A 12878-nucleotide genomic window follows, 5' to 3' on the forward strand; every position below is an offset into this window, starting at 1 on the left:
CCTAGGGAGTGCCCAATGCACCACTAATTTTGTATGGGCTTTTGTATATATAGAACAAAATGTAGTTACAAAATTAGTTGTAACTTAAAGTTACAACCTTAATAAATTAAACATGAAAAATGTTAACGAATACTCTTAAGGCATTGGTTAATAATTCATTTTAAAAAAAATTATGAGAAAAAAAAAATCAATTAATGTTTTGACAGTTTTTTTCATTTTCCATAAAAATAATGTTAAAACTTTCCTAAAATAGATTATTAACCAATGCCCTAAAGGCACTCATTAGTATAACTCATTAAACATTATTACTTATTTTAAAATTCTAACCATTAAATTAGAAATTTTGTAAGCATAGAGGATATAAGAAGAATATACAATCCAACCGTGGATTTTTAAAATTCATATCTAGTAAAAAGGTATTGAGTAAAGTTGTAGTATTACAACTAATTTTGTAGCTAAACTTTGTCACGTAAATAATACCATTTTTCTAAATAATAATAAATAAATAACTAAAAAGAGGCATGATTATTCAAACAGGACGCTAAATCCACATCACCACACATCAAGGACAACACAATCCTCCCCCCCCCCCCCCCCCCCCCCCCCCAAAAAAAAAAAAATCGGTCCTTGTTCTCTAGCGAATAATTTGGAAATAGTCATTGCATATACACCCAATCTTCCCATTTCCCAAGTCACTTCCTCACATATTGGATCACTTTTGGACCACTTCCTGGAGTAAAAAGAATAAAAATTATGATCGTCTGACCGTGCAGGTGGTTAGCATTTGGACCCTGCAAAAATGTCTTCAACCCGCCCAAAGAATTGAATAGTGTCACGGTTTTGTGTATCTGAAAAGATCCTATGCAGTGGATTGCCCATGGCCTAGTATTGTAATAGCACATCATTTTTTTTTCTCCATGTCCTAACCCCCACATTGTTATATTTGGAGGAAAACTGTCCCAACTCCCAACTATTTGGTATTGAAATTCAAAGCAACTCCAATGCTGACACAGTTGACATCTGCATTTTGCAGATGTACCATATTTTGTATCGATTTGCTACACAAAACCAGATAGCTTACCTTGTATGTCGGCTGTAATAGATACTTTCTAGCAAATGTAATGCCCAACAGAACAATAATGTAAAATCATGATCCAAACAGAGGGTTTATTATTTCTGAGAGACTGCTGCTGTAGATGGATGAGAAAAATGTGGAGGAAACTTGAGCATATTTTCATAGTTGAGCCAATATAACAGAATATGCATTAGAAAATCCCAAAGTTTAAATGCGAACGGTTTTACAGGGAAAATTCTATTACATTGAAATAACATATTACAGTGAAACAAACATTGCCTAAAAAACTTTTATTGGAAGTACTTCCAATGTTCCAGAAGCTCTGGTCAATCAGGGCCTCGGCCTCACACGGCCCAAATGATGATCATAGGAGGGAAATACAAAAAATAAAAAGTGAATCTGCATTTTTATTAGAAAAGCACCATACATTTACTGCTCACTTCTTCAACAGCGTTGCACTGCATTGAGCCATAATCTTTGATGCCCTTGTAATGGAATCAGTCATATAGAAATTATCAATGGCAGGCCGGAAATCAGTCAAACTCATCTTCTGACTGCAGTCAGGCTTCAATGAAGCTGAAAAGGTTGCCGGCTCTCTCTCATCCATGTTTAAGAGGTTTGGTGCCACGGTCCTGATCCGGGCTCGAATGGCACCAACTGAATCATAGGGCACCCTTACTCCTGCCACCTCAGACAGTGCTCGAATAATCTTCCAGTCGTCCCTGGCATCACCAACTGTTGGAACTGCAGGCAATGTTTGTTGTGAGCACCCTTCTGTATTTTCATAGATCCCTTCCTTCTCACTGAATGCTGCTGCCGGAAGAATGATATTGGCCCGATATACACTCTGGTCCCCATGGTGCCCTTGATAAACCACAAAGGCATCAGATGGAACCTTTTCCATGTTCACATCATCTGCACCCATCAGATACACGAACTTGGCAGATTCAATGCTATTTGCAGATTCGGGCACAAGTCCAAGGTCAAGTGCTGCAGCTTGGGCAGCCTTAAGAAGCAATACATTGAAACCATTCCAATCGGGTCTGACAACTTTTGCATTCTTTGCAATTGTTTCAACAACAGAGAAAATTGCATCCTTGTCCTCCCTCTCAAAAAGCCCTGCGCCAACAATTATTGCTGGGTTCTTGGCATTCGCTAGGGCTGAGCAAAAGGGATGGCGACCCTCAGCAAGTTCAATTAGTGTTTTAGGGCCTGTACCAAGATGCTGGTGATCATAATTCAAATCCGTTGCAGGGCCAATGTAACCAACCTTAGCTTGGTTTGCACGAACTGTCTTTCTGATCCTGGCATTTACCATGGCAGCTTCAACCCTTGGCTGGCAAATTTGTTACAGAACATTAGACACCATCATCCAGAATACTCAAAACATGAAACTTACCAAGTTACCCCCACCCATCCACAACCCCAACACATCAAACAACTAGAGAGGACATATTTTACTGAACAATTAAAGAAATAAAAAATAAGGGTTTGACATTTTTTAGAAACATGGACTAAAATGGAAAAAGGGAAAAGAGGGTGAGGGTGCACAGATAGATACTGTAATAGTAGTACATATATGAACGGAACTTCAGTAAATTGAGAATTACTTTGGACCATGTGCACCCTATTCATTGAATTAAAGATGTAAGATATTTACCTGGGTACCGACCAAAAGGAAAACATCTGCTTTTTCAAGACCAGCAATACCACTATTCATTATATATCCTGATCGGAGATCAGCATCAGGGTTCGGGCCATTTCCCTCGCACCATACATTATTTGACCCCATTCTGTTTAAGAAATCTTTCAGTGCCATCATGGATTCTGCATCAGACAGCTGACCAGCAATACCAACAATTTCCTCTGGTTTAACTTGAAGCGCTACCTCAGCAACCACAGCAAGAGCATCACGCCAGCTAACAGTCTTAAACCGCCCATCAGCACCACGAATCATAGGGTCATTTAGCCTCTGTCTCTTCAAACCATCATAACAAAAACGAGTCTTGTCGGAGATCCATTCTTCATTTATGTCCTGCAACAAGTCAGAGCAGCTATCAGGTAGACTGGCACATTAAAAGAAGGTAAAAGACAAGTCTGATACCAGACTACACATACAATAGGGCATTCAGTTAATAATTAAGCCTGGTAAGTTCCTAGAATAAAAAATGTCCAATAAAAATGAAAAATTGAGCATGAAGCTGCATTGCTTATTGAATGGAGAAACTAGTTTGGGAAAGGAACAGTCAGACTTTTAAAGATGATTGTTGTTTCAATGGTCTTAGAATGTTTGGAGATACCAATATGAGTTCTATTGTGGATTTCGTAGACTTACTCATTTTATATTTTATCTTTTGATATGTGACTCTTTTTAATTGTAATTCTTTAGGGGTGGTGTCACATCCTGTCTACATGACATATCTCCTCATTTCAATAAAAGGTTATTACTTATACCCAAAAATAACAAAAAAACACACACCTCAATTTTCAGATAAACTCAACGCAAGAAACATATTATAGTTGAAAGATAAAACGAAATTTAAGTCCTGATTTAAAAAAATGTCAAATATTAATCTTTTTGTTACCCCTAGGGTAAAAGGACAAAAGTACAACTCATAATATTTACTTTAGATACTTAGCCAAAAAATAGATACCTTACATGATAACATAACGGCCAAAATAATTACATATTTAGGAACCCATGTTATCAAAGGACTTCCTAAGATATGTCAATCATCTTCTACTTTTGTATCTTATTGAACACATTTAACTGTTATGCCTTAGAGAACTAGGAAATTGGGGTAACAACCAGAGTAAAATGGCATCCATAACTAGTTAGATTGAGACTTATCAAAATAAAATATTACTTAGATTGATTTGTTAACAAAATCTATGGCAATCAATGCATATGAGACAGTTCATTTTACCAAAGTCCTATCAGGGACTCAAATTTATTGACAATAATATTATATGTGATGAATGAAAAGCTAATTGGCACATGGAAAAACTACTTGCCAGGCCCTCTTATTTCAAAAATCAGAAATGGCATCATATATGTGATGAATGAAAAGCTCAAGTCTTCAGCTGCACAAGACAGTTTTGCAAAATAAAAGAGGGACTATGACGCTTTTGAAATACAATCAAGTAACACTCAAATAAATAACAAACATAACCTACAATGTAGATTAGAGTACCTCATTTAACCGCGGAAGGATGCGCAAGACCTCTGGACCTCTGCTATCAATTCGAATGTTGGATCCAACTGCATCGGTAACATCAATGCTCTCTGTTCCCTTTAACTCCCAATTTCGAGCTTTAAATGCAAAAGGCTTTGAGGTAAGGGCTCCCACAGGACAGATATCTATCACATTTCCAGAAAGCTCACTAGTCATAAGTTTTTCAACATACGTCCCAATTTCCTCTCCACTGCCACGGCCTAACATGCCAAGATCCTGAACCCCAGCAACCTCCGTTGCAAACCTAACACACCTGTTCAACCAAAAAATGTTTACATCAGAAGCTTGTTAAGGCTCATGGAGCTACAACTAAACCGCATACACATTGTTTCTGTAACAAAAGTTCAAGAATTTCTTATTTATTGGATGCTGACTTCAAATCTATATGTGGATAATGTTCAATTACCAAGTCTCATAAGCCAAAAAAATATCAATAGCAACCAAGAAGTTCTACTAAGACTCACAGAACCCATGGCTGAAGCAGTAATCACACTTCAGCAAAGCTGTACAAGCAATCTAATTAATCTATGACTTAGCGGACTCACAAAATAGATAGATTAAAACAAAGCTTCTATGATGTACAAATAGATATGCATTAAATCAAGAGAATTAGAGGTAATTCTCTAACAGAAAACTAACTTTAAAAATTAAAATAATAATAAATAAATAAACTCTGCAATGAAGCCCAAAAGTATTGCTACCAGGAAACCCTAGAAAAATGGTCTAAGCAGGTCAAAATACTAAATACAAGAAATGTCAAAGACTAAAACAAGGCATAAACTATCTTTTAATTGTTAAAGAATGGAACAACGTGATCTTTTGACAAAGAGTTTTCAAGCTGAACTAGCAAAGAAATTAGTAAAACTTCCATAACTTAGTACTGCAATACATTATACAATCTAAATCCAAATTGATGCCTAGTTGCCAATTCAAAGCTGAACTAATTACTTATAGGTTTAACTATAAAATAAAAATAATAAAAAGTCATTGCTTTAGCTTTTAAAATAATATACATAGTTCTACCATAAAAGACCAATACTGACACCTTAAATATAATTTTCCTTGAAGTTGCAATACCTAACGCAAAACTAGCGTCTTCTCTTCAAATCCCCATCAGCAAGGCATTCTATAGCTACAAACATTCCTTGCCTAAGCAGCAAACAAAATGCCGCTGAAATATTATTGTGGAAGTAAGCTAAAAAGCATGAACTTTTATTCATTTAACTCTAGAGGTACCAGGACAACCCAACTCATGTTGCTCCAAGAAAAACAAGTATCTAGATATAATTTCCATCTCCACATCCCTCAGCCCCATTTTCTTCCCTTCCTATTTTTTTGGAGAGGGGGGGGGGGGGGTTGTAAGAAATTGATGCAGCCATGGAAAATTTTTTTTTTTGATAAGTAAGAATGAAATATATACGAAGGTTACTCTATGCCTGAAAAACACATAGCAACCCAGAAATACAAGAAAAAGAAAACAAAGAGAAACAAGAGAGAAAACCAAACAACAGAGAAATTACAAAAAGAGAAGGGAACAAAGAAAAGAAGGGAGGGAATCACTAGACGTGAGTCCCCACGCCCTAGACCAATCAAAAAGAGTTCCACAAAAAGAAGCAAGCAACTGATCCCTAGAGCTATCCAAATCCTCAAAAGTCCTCCGGTTCCGCTCCTTCCAAATACACCAAAGGATGCACAACGGGACTAAATTCCAGATCTGAGACGAATGCTTCCCCAACCAATTCCACCATCCAAAAAGGAAGTCTGGAACCGAACTAGGCATAACCCAAGCCAAGCCAAAAGTTATAAAAACAAAGCTCCATAACCGATAGGCCACCTCACAATGAAGAAGAAGGTGATCAACCGTCTCTCCACCATGACGGCACATAATGCACCAATCCACAAAAACCAATCTCCTCAATCTCAGATTGTCTCCCGTTAGGATCTTATTCCAAGCTACACACCAAACAAAAAAAGAAACTCGCCTAAGGGCCTTAACTCTCCAAATAGCTTTCCAAGGAAAGATAGTTGAAGGAGAATTTCTTAATTTGTAATAGTACGACCGGATGTCAAAAGCCCCATTACGCTTCAATTTCCAGCTCATCCGGTCACCAACATCCATAGGAGGGATTATAGCACCCAACATACGAAGAAACCGCAACCCTTCATCCATCTCCCAATCATTAAAAAATCTACTAAACCGAACATTCCAAGATCTTCTAACCTCCTCCCCCTGCCTATGCAAAGAAGCTTCAACAGAAGCCTCCTTATCAATGGCAATGCCATACAGCCTAGGAAAAGCCAACTGAAAAGGTTGATCCCCATACCACCCATCCTGCCAAAACCTCACCCTATTCCCCAACCCAACCACAAACTGACAATTTTTACTGAAATCCTCCCAACCCATACGGATGCTTCTCCACAAACCACACCCATGAGCTCCCCTACCCAGCTTTGAGGTCCATCCCCCCCCCAATCTTCCCCATATTTTGAAGCTACTACCCGCCTCCATAAACGACCCTCTTCCTTACCAAACCGCCACAACCATTTCCCCAATAAAGCCTTATTAAAGGTAGTGAGTTTCCTTATCCCTAAGCCACCATTGGCTATAGGTGCACAAACTTTGTCCCATCCTACCAAATGAATCTTGCTATCTCCCCACAGGAAATCCCTTTGCATCCTTTCAATTTTATTAGCCACATGAGTAGGAATTGAGGACATAGTGCAATGGAATCGTCGAGAGTTTGGTAATGTAGCGCGTCAAAAGAAGCAATTACTGGAGGAGTTGATAACCCTAGACGCCAAGGAGGGGGATGTAGGTCTCTCTGATGGGGAGAGTGTTCATATGGCTGGTTTGAGATCCCAGGTGGAGCATCTTCTTTCATTAGAAGAAATTTCTTGGAGACAAAAATCTAGGATGTTATGTATCAAGGAGGGGGATAATAACACCAAGTATTTTCACAAAATGGCTAACTCCCATAGACGTTCTAATCATCTAAGGACCTTGGAGGTGGATGGGGTGGTCTTTGAAGAGGCCTCCGAGGTAACTTTTCAAGCTGTACAATTTTATAAAAATTTGTACAAGGAGACTGAGGAGTGGAGGCCTTTTGTGGAGGGTTTGGAGTTTGATCGCATTGAGAACAGGGAAAGGGTTTGGCTTGAAAGGAAGTTTGAGAGAGAGGAGGTTCTTCAAGTTGTTAGGGATCTGGAAGGGGACAAAGCTCCAGGTCCGGTTGGGTTCACTATGGCGTTCTATCATCATTATTGATTTGCTATTACTTTGCAAATTCACCTATTTAAGAATTATATTAGGGGGTCCAGGTGGTCTAATTGAAGTAAACATCGTGTGGTTTTCTAAAGGTTTAGGTATGAGCCTTTTTTTAGGTTTCAAACAAAATTATTTGGGTTAGTTTTGCAGTCAGAAGGTCCTAAGTATCTTATATTTTATTTTCTTTAGATCCAAGTTAGTCTTTTATTAGGTTTTACTTTACTATTGAAAGTAGGAGTCCTAATGCTACTAATACAAGAAAGAGTCCCTATCTTTATTTGCGTTCAATGTGCTTGAAGGAGGATGGAGTTGATAAAAAAAATTAGTAAGTGATTTGAGCATTGAGGCAAGTTAGCTTTTGTGTGTTTTTCACCTTTTATCTTTCTTATAGTGTACAGGGATAATATTTATATGGCCCCTAAAAGCCATAAAATTCTCTCTTTTCCTTCTTCCTTACAACCCCAAATAAGCCATTTATTTTACCTATCAAAACCTAAAACCCCATATACTCTCTCTACGACATAGCCATATAACTCATTAAACCACCTATTAATTCCTAACACAACCACAAAAGTTATTCTGCCACAATTCTAAATCTTAGACCCACAACTTCTCCTAACCCTAAAAACACAACAAGCACGTGTAGACAAGTTCTCCTATTTGCCCTAAGTCAGCAATTCACGCACCCAATGGAAGTTGACCATATGCTAACACATTCTAAAGGGGAATGGAAATGCCATTTGGGCCAAAGGCCATTTGCATTTAGAATAAAAATTTACATATATAGGAGATAGGAGATGAAATGCTGGCTTCTGACCTTGTACATTGAATGCACCGAGTCATCACGGTCTTCACTAGAGGACCAAGATTCTTGTCTACCACTGCTCTCTTCACTTCAGTAAACCGACCACGATCAGATCCAAAAGCCATAGACTGATCCTGGAGATCACATTCTCCACCTTGATCACAGATAGGACAATCCAAGGGATGATTCATCAGCAAAAATTCCATCACTCCTTCTCGAGCCTTCTTTGCCAACGGTGTATCCGTCTTAATTTTCATCCCTATAAACCAAGCACTCTCATGAGTCCAAAAAAAAAAAAAAACATCCAAGTAAAATTAACTATTCACAATTAATCCCTTATCACCCAAAACCATTCAAAATCAAATAGCAGTATTACAGATTACAATATATGAACGGTACAATTGAAGTCTAGATGATAACGAAAAGCAAATGCTTCATACCATGATGTGAACAAAAAGTAACGAAACATAAAACTTCATATATCCATCCTACTCAACTCAAGCGAAGTCAACTCAACTCAACTAAGCCCAAAACCAAAAGTGAATACATTCCAGATTATAGAAATATAAGAGCAAAAAAATCAAAATATAATGAAGACCCAATTGAAATGTAAGAGTCACAAATTCTAGCAACATACCCAATCACCATATAAAGCGAATTTACTGTTATTTGAGCTACAGAGTTCATGAGAGAGAGAGAGAGAGAAACAAACCGGGAAGAGCGGGCATGGCGCAAGAGGCGACGGGTTTGGGCGTTTTCTCGACCTCGACGAGGCACATGCGGCAGTTTCCGGCGATGGAGAGGCGACTGTGGTAGCAGAATCGAGGGATATCGACGCCGGCGATTTCGCAGGCTTGAAGGACCGTCATGCCCTTTGGGACTTTCACGGAGTACCCATCGACGAACACTTCGATCGCGTCTTCCGGGTTGGGGAAATGGACTCGGGCTCCGCCCACAGGGGGGCGGGGCGACGGAGGAGGGGGATCCGGAGTCGGGTCGGGTTGTGGCTGGGATTGGGCGGACGAGGTCTCCGGAGTAGAGACAATGGGTCGGATGAAATGAAGGGACGACGATCGAGAGAGCTTGGCAGCAGTGGGTCTGATGACCCTTGAGGCGAGCATACCCAACCCCATGAATAATGTTGTTGTTGTTGTTTTTTTGAGTCACACTATCTCTGTGTCTCTTTGTGAGAGAGATCTCTCTATCTATGTGACTGAGCTTCAGCTGCTGCTTCTCATATATGAGTTTGGTTTTTGAGGAAATGGGATGGGATGCGTGGATTTCCCAACGCCTTTTCCCAAACACATGTGATTTTTTGATGGGTTGTTTGATTATTTTGTTGGGTTTAACTTTAACCGAATCGACCCGTTTCTGACTTGTGTGCCTACTGCCTAGTCCCTTTTTTTTCTTTTTTTCTTTTTTACAAATAAGGGCCTTATCTTTTAGCCCACATTAAATTCTTTCCTCTACTAAAGCGCCACTTTGCCACGTCTGTAGACATATTCATTAGAATTATTCACAAAAAAATTAGGCTATGTTTGATTTAGCTCATATCACTCGGTTTCTATCGCTCATTTTTAGTTTTATGTGTATTCCACTAATTCTTTTCTGATTTAGTTTGATTTTTGTTCTTCTCAACTTTCATAACTTATTTTTCAAAAAAGTGAGAACGAATTATAAATTATTAGAACAAGATTTTAGAGTTTTTAGATTATAGGAAAATGAGTTCATTTGCAAACTTGTAATAAAACACACCTAATGGGGGTCACACAGAAAACTTCTCTCACTCAAGTCAAAAAAGCAATAATAAGATCCAACAGCTCTTTAGTACTTCACTAGGAACTCATTTGCTAACACACTATAGGCAATAACACAAAACACTTTCCTCATTCTTCATCTCTCTTTGTCTGTCATTCCTCCTAGCCTTAAGGTCTATCATCTTTCTCAATCCAACAAATCCGCGTTAATCTCCACTCAAGTTTGTCTATCTTACCTTCATTTCTTGGTTTTCAGATGGTGTGTGCGCATCAGCTAAGTAAGCATAGAACTACCAAATACAAGAAAAAGAAATCTACAAACACGTAAACTCCAGCCAAAGCGACAACCATTTTATCCTCCCAAAATCCACAAATCTTTTCTCCAAATACAAGACCACAACAATGTAATCTTCTACCCGTTGATGCCCATTTTTTGACAAAGATCCCAAGAGTAGAAGAAACCCAATAATAGAGAAGATGAGAAAGAAATAAGGGGCAAAACAACAAAGAAATAAGGAAGCAAGCCCAGCAGCTGAAGCAGCAAGATTGATGGCAAGCAAGCCCATGAAAATAAAAAGATGTAAAGAGGGAGCAAATGGGCCAAGGAATGCCAAGGAATAAGTCCATAGAAATAATAAGAGCTAAAAAAGAAGTAAATGGGCCGAGAAAGCCTAGTGAATGAATTGGTAAGCTCAATGGGTTGATTTAGTGGCCAATTAGCCCAAAAGGATACTAAAAGGTAAAGATATAGTAAAAAAGGTCAAGGAAGCTCAAGGAATTTAGCAACAAGCCAATGGGAGTAAAAAAAGGTAAAGAATAAGTAAATGGGTCGAGGAAGCCTAAAGAATAAAGCGGTAAAATGAGCTAGCACGGCAAGAATGTTGACCAATAAGCACAAAAAAGGTAAAAGACGTGGTAAGTGGGCTAAGGAAGCCCTAAGCAAAGGATTAACAAAGAAATAGGTTGATACAGCAGGACCATCAGCCCACGAGAAATAAAGAGAAAGGCAAAGTTGTAGCAAACACAACGAAGTAATATAGCAAAATTAGTGACCAAAAAGGCCCACGGCAATAAAGAAGAAAGCGTGGGCTCAGTAGGAAGACAAATGATTTTGCCCAAGTGATACCCAGTCTAAGAAGAGATTAAAGGAAGAAAATATGAGCTCAAAAGCCCATGTGCCCTTCATGCCACAAAAGATAAACATCAACTAGTACTTACAGCAGAATCAAAGGCAACAGCAACGACATAAAGGCCAAAAATAAACAAATTCAAACAGAGTAGAGCATGCACAAAAGGACCAGGGCACCACCTACTTGTACCCAGCCAATACATGAGAGGTGGGCCACAGATCAAAGTATTCAAAGGGTGTGATTTGGTGGTAGAGAGAAAAAATGGTCTATTTTGGGATTACCGCTCAAGCTCCTTTGGGGGAAATATCCTACTAGAATGGCATGTCACCAAAAAGAAGTATAGGTTGGGACCACTTGATGCATGCCATAGAGGTATGTGATGAGGTAGCTTAATCCTTATCCACATGGGTAAGACAAGAGTAGAAAGAGATAAGAAACAAAACAAGAAATTTGTTTAAGAATGAAGAGTGGTGAAACCAATACACTCTGAGCAGAGGTGGTAGGTAGCCGACAAGATAGTGGGCAATCTTAGAGGGATACCCATAAGGAACCAAAAACGGTTAAAGGACAAAAATGGTAAATCCCACAATGACAAATGGTATAAAAAGGGGTAGCCATGAACAGTGAAAATGGATGGAACACAAGAGGTAGAAAAGAAAGAATAGAAAACAAAGGAATACATGAAAAAACCAGAGAAAAAAGAAAGAAAGATTGGAAAGAAAACTAGGGAGGGAGAAAGTAAAAAGTAGGAATATAGGCATGCATCAATAGACCATATTTTCTCTCTCCCTTGACAGACCCACTCTCTAAAGATTGAGAATCAAAGCTCAAACCATTTAGGCTCTTCCTCCAAAGTGTTTAACTTCAATGGCAAAAGCCTCTCTTGAGGTTACGTGCGTTGGATATTGGTTCCCTTCTTGGGTTTGCTTCTACTAAAAAGTTCAATTTATCATCTGACAAACAAGCTTTTCTTTTACTAGTCATGTTTATTGGGTGACTTGCCCACTGTTTGGTTAGAAGTTACTAAGTTATTTACTCTTTTCTGCTGTAGTATTTTTACTTACTGTGTTATTCTGCTATAACTCTGTTAATCTTTTTCATGGTGTTAACTTTATTTAATATGTTTTATTATGATAATTATCCTGCTTTACTGTTTCCTGCTAAAACACTCATAACAGTTATTCTTACTGTGACCATCCCATACGTTTAGCCTACGGCATTCATGCCAAATCGCATCTGCACTGAGTTAGCCTGACTTGCATACAAATTGGCCAGAAGTGTAGCCCCAATAAGGCCAGTTCTAACTCTCTTACCTCAAACTAACGGGCCATAGTGCAACAAAAGGAGTTGAGGCCCAACATTGCGGAAAAGCCCCCACACTCCCAACACACAAAACCCAAAAGCAAGAAACCCACCAAACCCTTAAAAGAGAGAGAGAGAGAGAGAGTACTGATTTGAAGAAATCCACGTCGTAGGAAGAGAGGAATGGTTGTTGTCTGGGAAGAAAGAAACGGTAATTGATATGTGGGTTTGGTATAGAAGACTCACGTGAGCATCATATAGGTTTTACTAGGTCTTAACTTCTTCAGTTCTTGTGGGGTTTGGTTTCT

At 38.7% G+C, this 12878-nt stretch overlaps 1 protein-coding gene across 1 annotated transcript; it reads right to left on the minus strand.

Annotated features, from left to right (window-relative positions):
- Nucleotides 1-1240: 1240 nt before the first annotated feature.
- Nucleotides 1241-9706, minus strand: LOC142611891 (NADH dehydrogenase [ubiquinone] iron-sulfur protein 1, mitochondrial). The gene is made up of 5 exons (XM_075784044.1): nt 9094-9706; nt 8394-8640; nt 4270-4564; nt 2736-3110; nt 1241-2411 (listed from the first exon to the last, which is right to left on the minus strand). The coding sequence occupies exons 1-5, from the start codon at nt 9512-9514 to the stop codon at nt 1512-1514; spliced, it is 2238 nt and encodes a 745-aa protein (XP_075640159.1). The 5' UTR covers nt 9515-9706; the 3' UTR covers nt 1241-1511.
- Nucleotides 9707-12878: the final 3172 nt, after the last annotated feature.

Source organism: Castanea sativa, chromosome 1 (assembly GCF_040712315.1).
Source record: "Castanea sativa cultivar Marrone di Chiusa Pesio chromosome 1, ASM4071231v1".
Lineage (NCBI taxonomy): Eukaryota > Viridiplantae > Streptophyta > Magnoliopsida > Fagales > Fagaceae > Castanea > Castanea sativa.

Bases quoted from the DNA above. Each gene is read 5' to 3' on its own strand.
- LOC142611891 (XM_075784044.1), bottom strand. From the start codon at position 9,514: ATGGGGTTGGGTATGCTCGCCTCAAGGGTCATCAGACCCACTGCTGCC. The intron at 3,111-4,269 runs GTACTCTAATCT...GACTTGTTGCAG, and splicing joins TCCTTCCGCGGTTAAATGAG to GACATAAATGAAGAATGGAT. The intron at 2,412-2,735 runs GTAAATATCTTA...CAAATTTGCCAG, and splicing joins TCCTTTTGGTCGGTACCCAG to CCAAGGGTTGAAGCTGCCAT.